The 20,559-nt window shown below is 45.8% G+C and overlaps 1 protein-coding gene across 5 annotated transcripts in view; it reads left to right on the top strand.

The window, feature by feature from the left end:
• ATRX (ATRX chromatin remodeler) overlaps nt 1–20,559 on the top strand; it is a 133,347-nt gene that overhangs the window by 19,880 nt on the left and 92,908 nt on the right. For 2 of the 5 annotated variants that reach the window (XM_072124091.1, XM_072124090.1), the window contains exon 1: nt 9,339–9,648. The exons of 1 other annotated variant lie outside the window; for it this stretch is intronic. In XM_072124091.1, the coding sequence (XP_071980192.1) occupies nt 9,629–9,648 (20 nt within the window). In that variant the 5' untranslated portion in view covers nt 9,339–9,628. 2 more of the 5 variants (XM_072124089.1, XM_072124092.1) reach the window with 2 other exon arrangements.

Raw genomic sequence — 20,559 nt, 5'->3', positions numbered from 1 at the left:
TTACTGGGACTTGTGGTAGAGCACTGTTGAGGCCAGAACAGTGCGAAGAGGTGATGTCGTGGATTGCGGACAATGCTTCTAGCCATTTGTCCACCAGTCAGTCTTCCACGCAGTCCACCCATGTCACCGAAATCGGCACTCCTCCACCTCAGCCTCCTTCCCCCCAGTCTGCCCCCTCCCACCAAAATTTGGCATTTGAACCGGCATACTCTGAGGAACTGTTTTCTGGACCCTTCGCACAGTCACAAACCACTTGTCCTGCTGCTGCTGAGCTATTTTCCGATGCCCAGGTTTTCCACCAGTCGCAGTCTGTGGGTGATGATGACATTATTCACGTAGTGGAAGAAGTGTGTAAAGAGGTGTCGGACGATGAGGAGACACGGTTGTCAGACAGTGGTGAAGTTGTTGTCAGGGCAGGAAGTCCGAGGGGGGAGCAGACTGAGGGATCGGAGGATGATGAGGTGACAGACCCAAGCTGGGTTGATAGGCCGGGTGAACACAGTGCTTCTGAGACGGAGGCGAGTCCTATAGCAGAACAGGTTGGAAGAGGCAGTGGTGGGGCCAGACGGAAAGGCAGGGCCAGAGCTGGTGCATCAGCGCCAAATGTTGCCCGTAGTCAAGCTCCCGTGGCGAGGGCTAGATTTTCAGAAGTCTGGAGGTTCTTTAAAGAAACGCCGGATGACCGACGGACTGTGGTGTGCAACCTTTGCCAAACCAGGATCAGCAGGGGTTCCACCACTACTAGCTTAACTACCACCAGTATGCGCAGGCATCTGAATGCTAAACACCCCACTCAATGGCACCAAGCCCGTTCACCTCCGGCCGGGCACACCACTGCTCCTTCCCCTGTGTCATCTGCTAGTCAGCCCCCTGCCCAGGACCCCGGCCCAAACACCTCCCGTGTGAAAACCCCATCTTCGCCTCCACGATCCTCCACAGCATCCACCAGCGTTCAGCTCTCCATACCCCAGACGCTGGAGCGCAAAAGGAGGTATAGCGCAACCCACCCACCCACACGCCCAAGCCCTCAACGTCCACATCTCCAAGTTGCTTAGCCTGGAGATGCTGCCCTATAGGCTGGTAGAGACCGAGGCCTTTCGAAACCTCATGGCGGCGGCCGCCCCTCGGTATTCGGTCCCCAGCCGCCACTACTTTTCCCGATGTGCCGTCCCAGCCCTGCACAAGCACGTGTCAGAGAACATCCTCCGTGCCCTGACCAACGCCGTTTCTGACAAGGTCCACCTGACCACGGACACATGGACGAGTGCTGCCGGGCAGGGACACTATATATCGCTGACGGCACATTGGGTTAACTTGGTGGAGGCTGGGACCGAGTCTGACCCTGGGGCTGGTCATATACTGCCGACGCCGAGGATTGCGGGGCCTACCTCGGTCCAGGTCTCAAAGGCCTACTATGCCTCCTCCTCCTCCCACCCCTCCTCCACCTCTTCCTCTGAATTACTATCCGTGGGCATGGCGCCATCAGTCGGTAGCTCTAGGCACAGCAGCAGTGCCATCGCTAAGCGACAGCAGGCGGTGCTCAAACTGCTGAGCCTAGGCGATAAAAGGCACACCGCCCAAGAGTTATTACAGGGCATCACGGCGCAGACTGATCTGTGGCTGGCACCGCTGAACCTGAAGCCAGGCATGGTTGTGTGTGACAACGGCCGTAACCTGGTGGCAGCTCTGCAACTCGGCAGACTGACACGTGTGCCATGCCTGGCCCATGTGTTAAATCTCATAGTTCAGCGTTTCCTCAAGACATACCCCAATCTGTCTGATTTGCTCACGAAGGTGCGCCGCATCTGTGCGCATTTCAGGAAGTCCAGCACAGATGCTACCACTCTCAGGGCAGCGCAGCGCCGCCTCCAACTGCCCGCTCACCGACTGTTGTGCGACGTGCCCACGAGGTGGAATTCAACACTAACCATGTTATCCAGAGTTTACCAGCAGCGCAGAGCGATTGTAGACTGCCAGATGTCAACTTCCACCAGAACTGGTAGTCAGGTCAGTCAGCTTCCTCAAGTCTACAATGAGGAGTGGACGTGGATGTCTGATATCTGTCAGGTGCTGAGTAACTTTGAGGAGTCAACAAAGATGGTCAGTGGTGATGCCGCCATCATCAGCCTCACCATCCCGCTGCTTGGCCTGTTGAAAAACTCTCTGGTCAGCATGAAGTCGGAAGCTTTGCGCTCGTCACAAGAGACGGGGGAAGAAGATTCCCTTGTTGATAGCCAAAGCACCCTTAGGTCTGTTTCTCAGCGCATATCGGAGGAGGTGGAGGAGGAAGAGGAGGAGAATGTTGGCGAGACAGAAGAGGGGACCATTGTTCAGTCCTTCACTGTTCAGCGTGTATGGGCAGAAGAAGAGGAGTTGGAGGAGGAGGAAATGGACAGTCAGGCCAGTGAGGGGAGTGAATTCTTGCGCGTTGGGACTCTGGCGCATATGGCAGATTTCATGCTAAGCTGCCTATCCCGTGACCCTCGCGTTCAAAGAATTTATTCCAGCACCGATTACTGGGTATTCACTCTCCTGGACCCACGGTACAAGCAAAATCTTTCCACTCTCATCCCTGGAGAGGAAAGGAGTGTGAGAATGCATGAATACCAGCAGGCCCTGGTGCACAAGCTGAAACAGTATTTCCCTTCTGACAGCGCTAGCGGCAGAGGGCGTACTTCTGCGGGACAAGTAGCGAGGGAGAGTAGGCGACCAGGCAGCTTGTCCAGCACTGGCAGGGGTACGCTTTACAAGGCCTTTGCCAGTTTTATGTCACCCCAGCAAGACACTGTCACCTGTCCCCAGTCTCGGCAGAGTAGTGCTGATCTTTACAGAAAGATGGTGAGGGAGTATGTAGCTGACCATACCATCGTCCTAAATGATCACACAGCTCCCTACAACTGTACTGTACTGTACGCCTTGGAGGTTCTTGCCTGCCCTGCCGCTAGCGTGTTGTCGGAGCGGGTTTTCAGTGCAGCTGGTGGCATCATCACCGATAAGCGTACACGCCTGTCGACTGACAGCGCTGACAGGCTGACGCTTATCAAGATGAATAAAGCCTGGATTTCTCCGCATTTCCATTCTCCACCAGGTGAAAGAAGCTGAACCTGAATAATGTATGCACTCCTCCTCCTCATTGTCCTCCTTCTCCTCCTCTTTGTACACTAAAGCAGAGGAAACTGGCTATTTTTTTGCCAGGGCCAACTGGCTCTGGCTATAGTACTCTATGTATTTAATTTTTCTGGAGGGCCAACTACCTGCTCCTCTGCTTTGAAAACTTTTTTGGACTGCCACATACAGGCACTCTATGTAATTTTTCTGGAGGACCAGCTACCTGCTCCTCTGGTTTGAAAACTTTTTTGGAGTGCCACATACAGGCACTCAATTTATTTAATCTTTTTGGAGGATCAGCTACCTGCTCCTCTGCTTTGAAAACTTTTTTGGACTGCCACATACAGGCACTCAATCTATGTAATTTTTCTGGAGGACCAGCTACCTGCTCCTCTGGTTTGAAAACTTTTTTGGACTGCCACATACAGGCACTATCCAAATTAAATTGTCTCCATAGCAGCCTCCACACGTTGTCTTTTTAGCTGCCTTCACACGTTGTCTCCATTGCTACCTCCACACGTCATCGCCATAGCTGCCTCCAAAAGTAGTCCATATAGCTTCCTCCATACATGGTCCCCTTATCAAACGAGCTGTGTCAGGCAGAATTTTGGATTGTTTTCATGGCTTCCATGTTAACTTTGTCGCCACCCTGCTGTGTAATCCACAAAATATACTGGCAAACTTTTATCATTTACCAATATTATTTCAGCGCTTCTTACGGATCTGTTTATATTCCCCTCACCCGCCAGAACCCAAACTTATAAGAACGCTACTACACTTGATCTTATAGAAAAGGTTCTTAGAAGTGCTGTTTGGGGAGTAGCCTAGAGACAGGGGCTTGGATTGGCGAAAGCTCGCCTGGCAGCGGAGCGCCAGCTCCATCCCAAGATCCAACTAACATAGTTTTAACTGCAGCACCTTTAATCTACTACTAGTTCACTGCCTCCATACATGGTCCCCTTATCAAACGAGCTGTGTCAGGCAGAATTTTGGGTTGTTTTCATGGCTTCCTCATCAAACTTGTTAACTTTGTCGCCACCCTGCTGTGTAATCCACAAAATATACTGGCAAACTTTTATCATTTACCGATATTATTTGAGCGCTTCTTGCTCACCTCCTTTGGTTCCTCTCTGCCACCCATTGGTTTTAAGCCTGAGTCCATTTGGGGTATGTTGCCAAGACACTCTCTAGCCTGCCGCTGCCTCTGCATAGTCCCCTATAGTGTCAGGGTCAATTATTGGATGTTTTAGATGCTATCTAGCCTCATTCGGTCACTCTGTCATTGCCATGCTGTTGTCCATACTTTTGGCATAATGGTGCGATTAAGCAGCCTCAGAGGCATCCATGCATGCTGCCCCTACTGTTTCCTGTCCATTTCCGTGGTGTTTCCATCCTTTTCTGAGGTTCCCAGGTGCTTGGCCAAGCTTCCCTGTGCAGATCCTTGGTCCCCTTGAAAAATGCTCGAGTCTCCCATTGACTTCAATGGGGCTCGTTATTCGAGACGAGCATCGGGAAAAGTTCGTCTCGAATAACGAGTACCCGAGCATTTTAGTGCTCGCTCATCTCTAGTGACGAGTGAAAGACAGCATTCAATACCCATGACAGGCATTTTGAATATTTAGTAATGCCCTTTGGACTATGTAGTGCCCTTGCTGTCTTTCAGGAATTTAATGACTTTTTCCGGGACCTTTTCTATACGTGTGTCGTGGTCCACCTAGATGACATCTTTGTGTACTCTCCAGACCTTGAATCCCACCAGACACACGTATGTCAAGTCCTTGGTCGACTTCGTGCCAATCATCTCTACGCCAAGCTGGAAAAATGCCAGTTTCACCAACACAGCCTTCCATTCCTCAGTTACACCTTTTCTGCCAGAGGCCTCCAGATGGAGCCCGCAAAACTGTCTGCAGTTCTTCAGTGGCCACGCAAAGAAAGCCTCCGAGCCATACAGAGGTTCCTGAGTTTTTGCGAACGTGGGTGCCAATCCATGTGCCTGGTCTCCTACAGTTGAAGAGGCCTTCTCCAAGTTGAAGTCCGCTTATGCCTCGGCTCCAGTACTCACTAGGCCTGATAAGAACAAACCCTTTCATCTGGAGATGGATGCGTCCTCTGTAGGAGCTGGAGCAGTGCTCACCCAGAAAGGGCCCAAGGGTTGAACTTTCAATTGCGTTTTTTTTTCCAAGACCTTTTCTCCAGCTGAGAGAAATTATTCTATTGGAGACAGAGAGCTGTTGGCCATCAAACTTTCTCTGGAAGAATGGCAATATCTTCTGAAATGAGCTCTTCATCCCGTTAGTGTGTACACTGACCACAAGAATTTACTGTACCTCCAGACAGCCCATTGCCTGAATCCCAGGAAAGCCCGCTTCGAGCTACATTTCTGTCGTGTGTGCCACTCCGTTCCTGATCTGTGTGCCAGCTCCCGTGTTTCCTGACTTGAGTCCTAGTGTGATTTCCTGTGCTGTTCTCCCGCTGTCACCTTGGTTACAGACTGTCTCCTGCATTACTACCTTGGCTGCCACCGCTGGCTAGTCGCACCATCCCGCTTTTCGGCGGGCTCTGGTGAAGACCAGGTGCAACTTAGACTCCAGTTCCAGGTGTCGGCTGGTATCATCTCCCGCGGTGGTCCAGAGGGTCCACAGACTCACAGCCCTGACAGCCGGTAACCAATTACAGGTGTGAACCCGGCCAGTGGCTTCAAAAAGCTGCTCCTCGTGACGTCATTGGGGTTAAAGTACCCTAGGGAGTCTGAAAAATAGTAAAAATTAAAAAAAGAAAAATTACAATAATAAAACTTAAATATTCACATCACCCCCCTTTCCCTAGAACTGATATAAATAAACAGTAAAAATCATAAACACATTGGGGCTCATTTACTAAGGGTCCGTGGAGCGCATTTTCGACTGATTTTCTGTCGATTTCCGTTTTGTGTGGAATTGCCCGGGATTTTGGCGCACGTGAACGGATTTTGGCGCATCGTGCCGTCTTGCACCCAGCAGAAATGGGGGGGGGGGGGGGGCAGGCTGTCGGACAGATTCGGACATCGCGCAGGATTTAACATTTAGAATTGTGTTGCAAGACACGCACTTACAAGCACCGGAAAGAAGCAGGTGAACTCCGGCGGACCTCGGCGCAGAAGCGACGGATGCAGGAACTTGGGCGCACGGTCTTAGTAAATCGCGGCAGACCTGAACCCTCGTTGGACAACGCACCGCGGGATCGCCACAGGATCGGGTAAGTAAATCTGCCCCATTAGGTGTCGTCGCATCCGAAAATGCCATATCTATCAAAATATAATAATGGGTTTTCACTGTGTTAACCCCATAACGGAAAATTGCGCCCAAAGTTGAAGATGGCACTTTTTTGTCATTTTAAACAATATAAAAATTCCTGTAAAAAGTGATCAAAAGGTCATACAGTCCTAAAAATGGTAGCATTGAAAACGTCCTCAAAAGTCGCAAAAAATCACACCACTGTCATGGGTGCTCCTGCGATGGTTCCCCTGGGTCGCAGGCGCATTCATGCCCCTTTGAGCTGCCCCGGGCCCCCGGCGAGCCACTCACCTAGTCGCTATCGAGTCCCAACTCCGGCCACACACGTCCTAGCCCCCTAGGGCGTGAGCGTGCGGCGCCTTCAGTAAATCTAAAGGGCCAGAGTGCCGGTAATTGGCGCTGGCCATTTTCAGCAATGTTACTTAAGCTTGCCTCTTCCTGCACTCACTGCCAGATCTATGTGCCTATGCCTAAGAGAAAGCTCCCCAGCGATATTCCTGCGTTCCTGTGTCTCCTGCGTTCCTGCTCCTGAGTTCCTGTGTCCATCGTTCCTGTGTGTTCCCGTGTCCTGCATTCCTGTGTCCCGTGTGCCTGTTCCCATTCCCATCTACCTGGACCTCCCGTTACTGACCCCGGATTTGACTTGACTTTGCATCTCTGCCGGCTGCCCTGACCCCGAGAGTCTTCTGCTTAGGTACCTCGACCTCGGTTGCCACCGCCAAGCCTACAAGCATGGAATATGAAATACCACTATTTTGAAGTGCACTTTGTTACGCAGAAAACAAGCCATCACACAGCTCTGTACATGGGAAAATAAAAAAAATTATAGATTTTTGAAGGTGGGGAGTGAAAAATGAAAACGCAAAAAAAACAAAAAAGGGTTGCGGCGGGAAGGGTTTTTCCCTTGAACAAAACTTTCTGTTCAGTGGGTGTCTAAATGCTGAGACCCCCACAGATCATGAAAATGACAAACCCCTTGTCGCTACGTCAGAGTAATGGAGCAGACGGCTTGTTTTCGTGGTCTATGGGCGTCTCAGCAAGTTAGGCCCTATCCTGTGTCGTGCCTCTGGGTAATGGGTATCACAATATAATGAAATGTTGCAGGATGTTTCATTAAACAAATTCATCTGCTGTACGTGGTCAAGTACTTCACTTGGATCATTCCAGTAGATTGGTTGCTCTTAGATCTGTCTCATCCCTCTTTGTGTCAGTGTGTTGGTACAATGTCAGAAGCCAGATGAATGTGTATATACACCTGTACCCTGATAATCTAACCACATTGTTACCCCACAGAACTAGATGGATGATAATGTGTCTGCTTATCGAGTCCCTGCCCACACCCTGGGATTTTTCACTGAATGTAAGCTCTTGTGTCACCCCCTTCATCCTCATAGACTGTAAGCTTTTGTGTCACCCCATTCATCCTCATAGACTGTAACCTCTTGTGTCACCCCCCCCCCTCATAGACAGTAAGCTCTTGTGTCACCCCCTTCATCCTCATAGACTGTAACCTCTTGTGTCACCACCTCATCCTCATAGACTGTAAGCTCTTGTGTTACCCCCTCATCCTCATAGACTGTAACCTCTTGTGTCACCCCTCATCCTCATAGACTGTAACCTCTTGTGTCACCCCCTCATCCTCATAGACCAGTGGTGGCGAACCTATGGCACGGGTGCCAGAGGCGGCACTCAGAGCCCTTTTTGTGGGCACCCGGGCCATCGCCCCAGCACACCACACAGGACTCAAAGAATCTTCCTGCTGTGTACAGAGGGAAACTGGAAAGAAGCTAAAATGATGAAAATCTTCCCTCTTTCTACTGTGTTGCTGTCCTCAGGAGGCCAATATGATTGAAAGTTGTTGAACAGGGAGCACTAAGTTACTGCTTTAATTTTTGGTTGGCACGTCGCGATAAATAAGCAGGGTTTTGGGATGCAGTTTAGGCACTCGGCCTCTAAAAGGTTCGCCATCACTGTCATAGACTGTAAGCTCTTGTGTCACCCCCTCATCCTCATAGACTGTAAGCTCTTGTGTCACCCCATTCATCCTCATAGACTGTAAGCTCTTGTGTTACCCCCCCCCCTCATCCTCATAGACTGTAAGCTCTTGTGTCACCCCCCCCTCATACTCATAGACTGTAAGCTCTTGTGTCACCCCCTTCATCCTCATAGACTGTAAGCTCTTGTGTCACCCCCTTCATCCTCATAGACTGTAACCTCTTGTGTCACCCCCTCATCCTCATAGACTGTAACCTCTTGTGTCACCCCCTTCATCCTCATAGACTGTAAGCTCTTGTGTCACCCCCTTCATCCTCATAGACTGTAAGCTCTTGTGTCACCCCCTTCATCCTCATAGACTGTAACCTCTTGTGTCACCCCCCCCCCCCATAGACTGTAAGCTTTTGTGTCACCCCCTTCATCCTCATAGACTGTAAGCTCTTGTGAGCAGGGCTCTCACTCCTATTGTTCTATATGACTGTTATTGCTCTGTAATGTCTTATTTTATTGGTATATGTTCCCCATAATCTATACAGCGCTACGGAATGTGATGGTGCTGTATAAATAAAGATTATTATTATTGAACTCTGGGCATTACATTGATATATGATGCACAGTTCTATTATAGCAGGCAGTGTGAGGATATGGGCATTGTGTTGGTATTATGTACCTATAGCTCCGTCTACTTCCCTGCCCTAGCCGTGCCTGGACTCGGCGCAGCCACTAGCGGTGTCCTTTGTACCGTAAAGAACACAGTGGAGCCGTAGACTAAACCAATCATAATGTCGGCGGCAGTTGACGTCATGCCCCATGGCAACAGCCTCCCTGTCCAGGCCGCGAGCTATTCAGGAAATTCTCCCGGAGCTGGTCTTGTCCAATCAGCGCTGAGCAGTGCGGGTGGGGGAAGAAAGCGCCAATTCGATGCGTCTCTTTGCTCCCTCCCCCGACAAGATGGCGGTAACTGCTTTGTTTCTGGTTCTTCGCCGAGTAATGGATCTGTGATCCGGGGGGAGGAGCGGGCAGACCGGGAAGGGAGCTATCCCCCGCACTATAGGGGAGGGTGGCAGTGGCGGCTGTAGTCCTGTGTCCGCCGCTGGGCTGGTGACGTGAGCTCCGGGTCAGAGGCCTGGCGCCTGCACGGGAGGGTTTGTCTGTTTTCTTCTCGTCATCCCCTCCCCCTCTTGCAGGATCTCCGGGGAATGGACGGGCATCCGTGATCGGGACACCAGGAGAGCGGAGGGCCTTGGAGAGAAATGACAGCGGAGCCCATGAGGTAGGCCGCGAAGCCGAGCAGCATGTGATCCGCACGTCACTCGCGTACAGGGGGCCGTGGCGGCATATAGTCCTGGTGCGTGACCCACTGCCGCCTCACACCGAGGATGGGCACATGGCCAATACTGGCAATCACTCTATGGTAATGCCAACTAGTGCCATTAGTGGACGCATGGCTGCCCTAATCAGTAACAACTAGGGAGTATGCGAGTGAGGCAGATGCATTGTGTGATGCCAGGGATCCATGTGTCAGCTAGACTCTACCCAGTGCTATGGAAAAGTTGTAGGTGTTGAACAGTATTGTGTTAATGCCACTCTTTCCATTGCAGTGCCATAAGTAGTGCGTGTCAGTAACTAGCCTGACCTTTCTGTGAATTCTCTCCTATACCATGATTATACCCTGCATGCAGCTGGCCGCTATCACAGATTTTAGGGGTGCCTCCGTGTCCAGGTGCTATGACCTTAAAGGGGTATTCTCGTCTGGGCATTTACATCCAGATTCATTAATCTTCCGTATATTAAGATTTCTTCAATCAGATGACATTAAAAAAAATTTACCGGTGTGAAGATAATTTCGATTAAATGTAGTGATATGGTCCCTTAGAAACAAGACTGTGTCTCTGGATACGGCCAAATCTACTGGAGTGATTGCACAAAGAAACCAAAAAAAATTTGTATATGAAATGTCCGGGAGTTACTGCAGATTCCGCAGCCGTCCGGTGGTAATGATCGCTGAATCCAGGTGCTCAGGCAGGACTCGATAGCCCATATTTGGCCACTGATGCCAAAATACTAGGTCGTATCGTTTCTAAGGGACCATATCACTATATGAGAAATTATCTTCACACAGGAATATTTTTTTAAATAACATCCAATTGAGGAAATGTTTACATATGGAAAATGAATTAAATTTAAATGCCCAGATGGGAATACCCCTTTTAAACACTTCTTTTTCTGGCAGCACATCTCATTTAGTCATGTAGCTATTAGTATGTGCCCTCCATTTACATAGTTTAATTTATAATTGTAACTCCATTGTATCTTGCTGCCATGGGAACAAGAATTAGCAATACAATTTTATTAAACCCCTTACAGTTGATCTTTGCAGCCTGGGACCATAGTAAAGCACCCAGGGAGCTTCTCCAGAGGTCATAGTGTGCACGATGTCCATCTGTAACTACTGGTTTGTAGAACTCTGGTATCCTTAAAGCAACCACTTGTCTTTAAAGGAAACCTACCACTTCTGATGGTAGGTATTAGATGTAAACACCGGGCACCAGCTCAGGGTGAGCTGGTGCCGGAGCTTACCTTAGCTAGTGTTTTAAACCGCTATATCGCGGTTTAAACACATTTTGATTTACACCCCCGAGGTAGCTCCAGAAGTGGTAGGTTTCCTTTAAAGTACATCTACCACCAGGAAGAAGGATTGTAAACCGAGCACAATTGCATACTGGTGTGTGCCCCTCTGTTAAGAGTTGCTCTTCTTTTAGATTGATACTCTGGTTCTTACAAAAAAAGCTTTTAAAATTATGCTCCTTATGTGTTTATAAAGTCAGGGGCTGCTCAGGATCATTTGCAACATTTTAAAGGTTTTTTTTTTCCCTAATAAAACAAAGGCAAAGGAATCTTAAAGAAGAGCAGACCCGGACAGTATGTTAGTGTTCTTGGTTTACAAGCCTTCTTCCTGGTGGTACATGTCCTTTAACATGTACTTTCTCAAATGCATGACAACAGCTGAGAAGAGGAGATTTGCTTGCTTACATTTTACGTTGTCCATGTTTCATTTAACACTGTTAGCACATGCATTTACGTTACATTAATACATTAATATTGTGTTGACACATACATTACAAAACGAATGTGTTAACACAATGTAAATGTGTTAACACAGCATTAATACACATTTTGTAAACGCAAGGTTGACGGCAATGTAATCATGCAAATTTCGTCTTCTCAGCTATTGTGATGCGTTTCAAAATGCCTGTTATAACGCCATATGTGAACGCACACTAAACTAAGCTCCTACTTTCCATTAACCCCTTAAGGACGCAGCTCATTTCCCGCTCTCCACCTTCAAAAATCCATAACTTTATAATTTTTACGTGTACAGACCTGTATGAGGGCTTATTTTGTGTGTAACACATTTTACTTTCCCGTAATGTTATTTATTTTAACATGCCGTGTACTGTGAAGCTGAAAAAAAATTCCAAATGTGGAAAAATTTTGTGGGCTCAGTTTTTACGACTGCGCTCCAAATAACACCTCAGCTTTATTCTTTGTTTTGGTGCGATCGCGGTGATACCAAATTTATACAGGTTTTATTGTGTTTTAACCCCATAGCGCAATAAGACGTACCCTTTCGTCTTACTGCGCATGGGGGAGTATGAAGAGGGCTCACGGGCTGAGCCCTCTTCATACTCACCGGGCATTTGCTTCATAATGAAGCAAACGCCCGTCGCTAACACCCGCGATCGGTGCTTGCACCGATCACGGGTGTTAACCCTTTGATCGCCGCCGGCAAAGCTGCCGGCGGCATTAAAGAGCTGGCGGCGCGTGGGCGCCGCCATCTTGGCTCCGATCGTCACTCCCCGTGACGTCACCGGGGAGCGGCGATCCGTTGCCATGACAGCCTGGGATCACACAAAGATCCGAGGCTATCATGATCGAGGCTATCTATTACAAAGTGCGATCTGCACATTGTAATAGATGGTATGCAAAATCCCCATATACTGCCATACTGTAGTATGGCAGTATATGGTATGATCAATCAGACAACCTAGGGTTAAAGTACCCTAGGGAGTCTGAAAAATAGTAAAAAAAATAAATAAAAAAAAGTAAAAAAAAAAAAATTATATTAAAAAAACATAAAAATTCAAATCACCCCCTTTCTCTAGAACTGATATAAATATAAATAAACCGTAAAAATCATAAACACATTAGGTATCGCCGCGTCCGAAAATGCCCGATCTATCAAAATATAATAACCGTTTTTCGTAGCGGAAAATAGCGCCCGAAGTCGCAAATGGCATTTTTTTGCCATTTTGAAAAATAGAAAAAATTCTATAAAAAGTGATCAAAAGGTCGCACAGTCCTAAAAATAGAAGCATTGAAAACGTCATCAGAAGTCGCAAAAAATGACACCACTCACAGCCCCATACATCAAAGTATGAAAAAGTTATTAGCGCAAGAACGCGGCAAAATGAAGAATTTTTTTTCTGTACAGGAGGTTTTAATTTTTGTAAATGTATGAAAACATTATAAAACCTATACAAATTTGGTATTCCCGTGATCGTATTGACCCAATGAATGAAATAGACCTGTCATTTGGGGCGCACAGTGAAAGCTGTAAAAACCAAGCCCACAAGAAATGGCGCAAATGTGTTTTTTCATCATTTTCACTACATTTAGAATTTTTTTCCCGCTTCCCAGTACACGGCATGGAATATTTAATACCTTCACTACGAAGTGCAATTTGTTACGCAGAAAATAAGCCATCACATAGCTCTGTACACGGAAAAATAAAAAAGTTAAAGATTTTTGAAGGTGGGGAGTGAAAAATAAAAACGCAAAAACGAAAAAGGGCCTGGTCCTTCAGGGGTTAATATATTTACAAAAATTTAACGAATGTGTACAAAAAAGAAAAAAAATCTTTTGAAGCTAATAACTTTTTCATACTTTGACGCACGGAGCTGTGTGAGGTGTCACTTTTTGCGAAATGAGCCGACATTTTCATTGCTATCATTTTGAGGTCTGTGCGACATTTTTGATAATTTTTTATGTGATGTAAGAAGGTGTAAAAGTCGCATTTCGGACATTTGGGCGCCATTTCCCGTCTCGGAGGTCACCGCCTGCCGTAACAGTTTTTATATTTTGATCGGGCATTTTGGGACGCGGCGATACCTAATGTGTCTGTTATTACTGTTTATTATGTTTTATATCAGTTCTAGGGAAAGGTGGGTGATTTGAAGTTTTAATATTTTATTAACTTTTTTCACTATTTTTTAGACCATCTAGGGTACATTAACCCTAGATAGTCAGATCGTTCCTACCATATACTGCAATACTTCTGTATTGCAATATATGGCATTTTTGCAGCTCATTCATTACAATGAGCCACTGGCTCATTGTAACGAATCTGCAGAAGCCATTAAGCCTCGGGTCAAACGAAGACCCGAGGCTACCATGGCAACCGAACGCCGCCCCCCGATGACGTTCGGGGGTGCGGCGATCGGAATAAAGATGGTGGCGCCCGCGCGCCGCAGTCTTTTAAATGCTGCCGGTGACTTTGCCGCCAGCAATTAAAAGGTTAATAGCCGCGATCGGTGCAAGCACCGACCGCGGTTATTAGTGGTGGGGGTTTGCTGCAATATGCAACAACCCCCACCTTTGTATGAAGAGGACTCAGCCCGTGAGCCCTCTTCATGCATTCCCTATACCTCTGCGCCGTAGAGCTACGGCGCAGAGCGTTAAGGGGTTAATTACACCTCCGAGCTCTGCTTCTCATCTCTCCTTCCCTCTGATTCCCCTTTCCAAGTGCCAGTGACACGAGCATGCTCTCAGAAAGACTTGTGCACCTGCATTTGATTTTCCTTCACACAGACGACTGCACGCGGTCTTCAGTGAGAAGAGCCACTGTTGGAAAACGTGCACACACAAGACTTTGAGACGACTGGTATCACTGGCTCTCGGATAGGCGAATTAGTGAGGGAAGGAGGTGTAATTAACTATGGAAAGAGGGAGCGCCAAACAGCATCATTTAGAGAGGCTGGATCACCAGATGAATCATTTTAAAACTAAATTTTCTCCTCAAGAATAAAGTTTTATGCCTATCAAAAAGATCCTGCTTATGCGTCAAAACCCTAATATGTGTGTGACTATGGCTTAAAACTAAAAAAGGCAAGTGGTTGATTTCCTTTGAGTCGCGGATTGCCTGTACTATAATACACCCTGGCATCCAATGCCTGCTCTATACAGGGAGGACGTGGTCAGTCTTGTAGTAAATTTACAGTACAGCTATATAGATCCTGCAGTGTAGGTGGAGCAGCTGGACCAAGGCTTGTTTAGGTCAGTATCTAACTCATGTTGTCACTTTCCTAGTCAACATTGTGCTTGGAGCTTGTTTTTTCATATTCATGGTGGCTTTACCTGGTTGACTCCACTGTCGTTTGTGTTACTCTAGTACTTCAGGACTTCAAACCTGAGCTCAACCAGAGGTGTCTGGTATCTGCTTCATCCAATGAGTGCTCTATTCTGACCTGGAGACAACACAGGATGTGATCCCCATTTAAAACCAAAGTGTTGTCCTGTGTCAAAGTGAAAGCGGGTGCCAAGATCCCTTGGAATTTTTGGCCAGCTACAGACCTGAAAAAATGAAGGATGGGCAAGATCCAAAAGCAATTTTTTTTTTAAATTTTTTTTTGATAATATAGAATAAGACCATTTGAAAAAGAACAGATCCTGTTTAAAGGGGTTTGCCCATGAAAGAAAACTAAATTTTGAATCCCCTAGTGATGTTTACACAATAAAAATTAATCTATAGATTAATCTATAGATTAATCTATAAATTAATAGAGATTATATAACATTCTCAGCACTGCTACATCTCAGTTAAACACACACTGTCAGATCTGATGTGCCGCCTCCTCCCCTGGATAAAGATCTTATCTGCTTGTAGCTTTACTCTCCTCACAGCTGGCAGGAAGTCGGTGTCTGTGTGAGCTCGTCCTGGAATGCAAGGGTTCGGGCTAGAGGGAGAGAGCAGCAAACTGAAACGTTAGGGCGCATTCACACGTTGCGCGTTCCGTTTTTTGACGCATTCCACTGGCTTCAGCCTTGATTACATGTTAAGGTTACATTGCGTTTCCACTGCATCTGCTAAAACACATGTAACCTTAGCATGTAATCAAGGCTGAAGCCAGTGGAATGCATAAAAAAAAACACAACGCATCTTGTGAATGCGCCCTCAGACAGAAGAACAAGATGTCTGCCGACCATATAAACAGAAGATAGTGTCTAGTCCAGGGGCAACCATTTGTGTTCACACCAGGGCAGATAGATTGAAATTATATCTGTGAAATGCTATAGTTCTGTAAAGGGGGTTTTCCCTCTACGGGATAGGGCCTTACTTGCTGATCAGTGGTGGTCTCATTGCTGAGATCCCCCACTAATAGTGGAAACGAGGGTTCTGTCTGACCCCTCGCCGATCCTCAGACTAATGGAGCAGACGGCAGCACATGACCGTTCTACTCCATTAATCTCTATGGATCTGACGGAAATTGCAGAGCGCTGCGCTCACCGATCTCCGTCAGCTCCATAGAGATTAATGGAGCATTGGTCATGTGCAGCCGTCTACTCCATAACTCTCATGGAGCCGGGGGGGGGGAGGGTGTCGGACCCCTCTTTTTCGGGATCTGCGGGGGTCTCAGCACTGTGAATAGGGCCTAACTTGTCTTCATGGGAAAACTCCTTTAATCCCTTCGGGACTCTGCCTTTTTTGGCCTTCAGACGCGGTCCCATTTTTCAGATCTGCCCTGTGTCACTATAAGTGGTTATAGCTCTGGAAACCTATGAGATATCCAGGGGATTTTGAGATGAATAAGTTATGATTTTTAGTTGTGAATAAAAAATTTTGCAAAAATTTCTTTATTTTCAAAGTTCTAAATTCTATACTTTTGATGCAGATAGCACCCAAATAAATTCATAACTTACATTTCCTAAATGTCTGCTTTATGTTGGATGTTTTTTAAGATTCCACATATTTTACTAGAATGTTATGAGGCTCAGAATTTGGGTGCCATTTTTCACATATTTTGTAAAATCACCAAAACCAGTATTTAGATGGACCTGCTCAACTACTAATTGACACTGAGAGGCCTAAATAATAGCGAGACTTAACCCCTACCCGACATTTGAAGTAATAGTACTGCATCGCGGGAGGTGCGTTCCCGCAAAATGCAGTACTACTACGTCATGCTTCTGGCACCGGCTCCTGAACGGAGCCGGCGGCAGAAGCTGCAGGTGTCAGCTATATATTATAGCCGACACCTGCCTCTAACACCCGCGATCGGAGATTGTTAAGCGCGACCGCGGCGTGCAAGGGGCATTTCAGAAGAATCGGACCGCCCCCCGCCCCCCCCCCCCCCCCCCCCCCCCCCCGCTGCTCCGATTGCAGCCCCGGGACTGCCGGTGCCCGGGGCTGCGCGATCCTCCTTCCTGTAGCCGGGTCCCTGCCTTCTGGCAGGACCCGGCTGTAACACACTGAGCATAATTATAAAAATAATTAATTAAATAAAGTTAGCGTCCCCAAAACACAAATATTCCCTATACACATGCAATAAAGTGAAAAAAAACACAAAATCGCCAAAAAACGCCGTAAAAACAAAACCCGAAAAATACGCCAAAAATGTACATTTTTCATAAAATCTCTACACAAAAATGTTCTAAAAAGTGATCAAAAAAAGTTATGTGCGCAAAAATGGTACCACTGAAAAGAACAACTCAACACGTAAAAAATAAGCCCTAAACTAGCTCTGTCAACCAAAAAATATTAAAGTTACGTCTCCGAAAAGATGGCAATGCAAAAACAAATGAGATTTCCTCTATATTAGTTTTTATCCAGTAAAATTTTAAAAATAAATGAAAAACTATATAAATGAGGTATCACCGTAATCGTAGTGACCTATAGAATGAAGATAATATAATATTTTTAGTGAACGATGTACGACCCCCAAAAAATATGAAAAGGAAACCAAAATTGACAATTTTCTTTTCACCCATACATTCAAGAGTTAATAAAATCTCATCAATAAGCTAATGACCCACTAAAATGAAGTATTTGTAAAGTGCATCTCATGTCGCAGAAAATAAGCCCTTATATGTCCAAATTGCCAAAAAAATAAAATTGTATAGCCAATAAAAATTGACAATGCATAATCTGCTCTGAATGGCGCAGCTTCCCTTCGATGCCCTGGTGTGTGCCCATACAGCAGGTTACCACCACATATGGGCTATTATTATACACGGAAGAGATTGGGTATCAAATTTTGTGGAGCGTTTTGGTATTTTATCCACTGAGAATTTGTACATTTTTTTGAAAAACATATTAATTTAGCCAAAAAAAAAAATTTCTTTCAAAATTGCATCCGATTTTGTTTTAACCCCTGTAAAACAATTAAAGGGTTAACAAACTTCATAAAAGTTGTTTCACGTACGTTGAGGGGCGTAGTTTCTATAATGGGGTAATTTATGGGGTTTACTTTTATTTAGGTCTCTGAAAGTGATTTGAAACCTGAGCAGGTCCCTCAATAGCAGGATTTTGCGTTTTTTATGAAAATGTGAAAAATCGCACCTAACGTTCAAAGGCCCATAACATCCTACAAAAATAAGAGTATGCATAAAAAACCATGTCCACATAAATTAGACATTTAGTGAATGTTAGTTATTAGGTTTTTTTGCGGTTATGACTATGTATGGAAAAAGTAGAACATTTTGAAGTTCAAAAATCAAGAATTTTCCAAATTTTCACCAAATATCTGATTTTCTCATAAATAAATGCAAAACATACCACCAAAATTTTTCAACTAACCTGAAGTACAATGTGTCACGAGAAAACAATTTTAAAATCACTTGGATATGTTAAAGCGTTCCGAAGTTATAACCATTTATAGTGACACAGGGCAGATTTGAAAAAATGGGCCGTGTCAGGAAGGTGAAAAGTGGCTTCAGCGTTAAGGGGTTAAATTACTACACCACTCAACATATGAAAAAACACTTTTAAGAAGTTTATTAACCCTTTAGGTGTTTTATAGGGGTTAAAACAAAATGGAGGTGCAGTCTGCAAATTGTAATATTTTTTGACAATACACTCATTTTGGGTGGAAAATTAAACATTTACAATGGATTAAATGAAAAAAGGCTCCACAAAGTTTGATACCCAATTTCTCCCGAGTACACTGATACCCCATATGTGGTGGTAACCTGCTGTATGGGCGCACGGCCAGGCATAGAAGGGATGGATTTGCTATATCACATTGTAGAGGCTATAATTTTTTTTCTTTTTTTTTAATGTGGACCTAGAGGGGCTTATTTCTTTTGCCACATGAGATGCACTTTTCTGGTATGTAATTTTGGGGCATCAATAGCTAATTGGTGAGATTTTCATATGCATAACTTTTTTATTTTTCGCCACACAAGTTGTTCTTTTTAGTGGTCTTATTTTAGAGTGCATAACATTTTTCAAATCACTTTTTAGAGCATTTTTTTTAGGATATTAATTAAAAATTATCTTGTTTTTGAGCGTGTTTTTTTTTACGTGGTTCACTTTGTGGATCTAATAAAGATTCAGTTTTATTATGCAGATTGATACGGACGCAGCGATACCAAATATGTGGGGTTTTGTGTATTTTATTCAATTGTACGGAATATGTGGGTTTTATTGTTATATTTAATTAGGTGTTTTTATGGCAAAGTGACATTTAAGGGGCTTATATTTTTTATTTTTTTCTAATGTCTCGTGTTTAGTGTTTTTACTTTTCCATACCTGAACCAGCGATGCTCTGATCGCTGGTTCAAGTTCAATACACTGCTCTACAATACTATTTTAGTTTACACTGCTCTACAATATCTGAGCATGCAGAAGATCTGCTCAGAAGATCGGGCACTCCTGGGGCACTCGGCGGTCCTCGGGGCTGCCCAGAAGTGGATCGGATTCCCCAGTAAGCAGCACACGGGATCCGATCCGTAGCGGGAACACCCTTACAGGCTGCGGTCAAGCATGACCATGGCGTGTAAGGGGTTAACACCCGCAATCGGAGCTAGGTTATCGCGCGGTGTCATCTGTGATAGACGGCTACAGCCGCTGCTTCTGGTGCTGGCTCCGTTCGTGAGCCGGTGCCAGAAGCAGGGTGTTATAGTGCGTCCTGGTGCGCTTGGCATTTAGCCGCAGGGACGTACTATAACGCCCTGGTGCGTCTAGGGGTTAATGACATTGAATTAGAAAATGTGTTATTTTGTTATCCTTGGTATATTTAAGAATCTTGTCTTTGCGGGATGTGGCACACTCAAATGTGTAAAAATGTTTGGTTAAAAGGCACTGCATCCAGGTGTTAATTTCGGTTAATAATTTTTGTGTATGTGTATGGCAGGAAATATGATTAGCAGCAGGAGGAATTCTAAATGTTGTTTTAATTATTTGACACTGATCCCAAACATTAACAGGGTAAGTATAAGACCCTAATAGGGTTGCCCATATTATACTTACCCCAAATAAACACAAGAGCTGTTTTTATAGTGGCACTCCATGCAAAACATTTCTACTTTTTTTTTTTTGGCTCTCATCTGACTGCTGGGAGTCAGGTGAGTGTGAGCCAGATCTTACAGTGCACTGCTTCCTCCTCTCTGCCCTCATCCGGTTAGATCTCCTGTGTTCTGTCTGTTACCTATTCTACAATCATGTGCATGACATGAACTGGACCACTTCTTCCTCGGTGGGGGGTTGCAATGTGAGAAACCTTCCCTGGAAAAAAATTTTAAAATAAATCAGAAGTTTTCACCATCACACGCCGCTGTCTTTTAAGATAATTGTTAAAACCTGTCAAAAATGGATGCGTTTTCAAAAGGCGGTTGTACTTAAAGTGGTTGTCCGGGAGTTGTGAAAAAAAACTAAAGGTGGCCAGAGGGGGCTGCTTAAAAAAATAAAGATCTACTTACCTTCCGGCACCCTCCGATGACCCGAGGCTGCTAGCGCTCCAGGCGCCATGTAAACAAACACGGCCGCCTGAGCAGTGCTAGATTCAGCTTGTGGCCGGACCCGACAACCTGAATTCAGCACTGCTCCGGCGGCCATGTTTGTTTACATGGCCCCCGGAGCGGCAGCAGCCTCAGGACATCGGAGGGTGCCGGAAGGTAAGTAGAT

Source organism: Engystomops pustulosus, chromosome 9 (assembly GCF_040894005.1).
Source record: "Engystomops pustulosus chromosome 9, aEngPut4.maternal, whole genome shotgun sequence".
NCBI lineage: Eukaryota > Metazoa > Chordata > Amphibia > Anura > Leptodactylidae > Engystomops > Engystomops pustulosus.
Note: the sequence above shows the minus strand (reverse complement) of the source record. Positions and strands in the feature narration are given on the sequence as shown.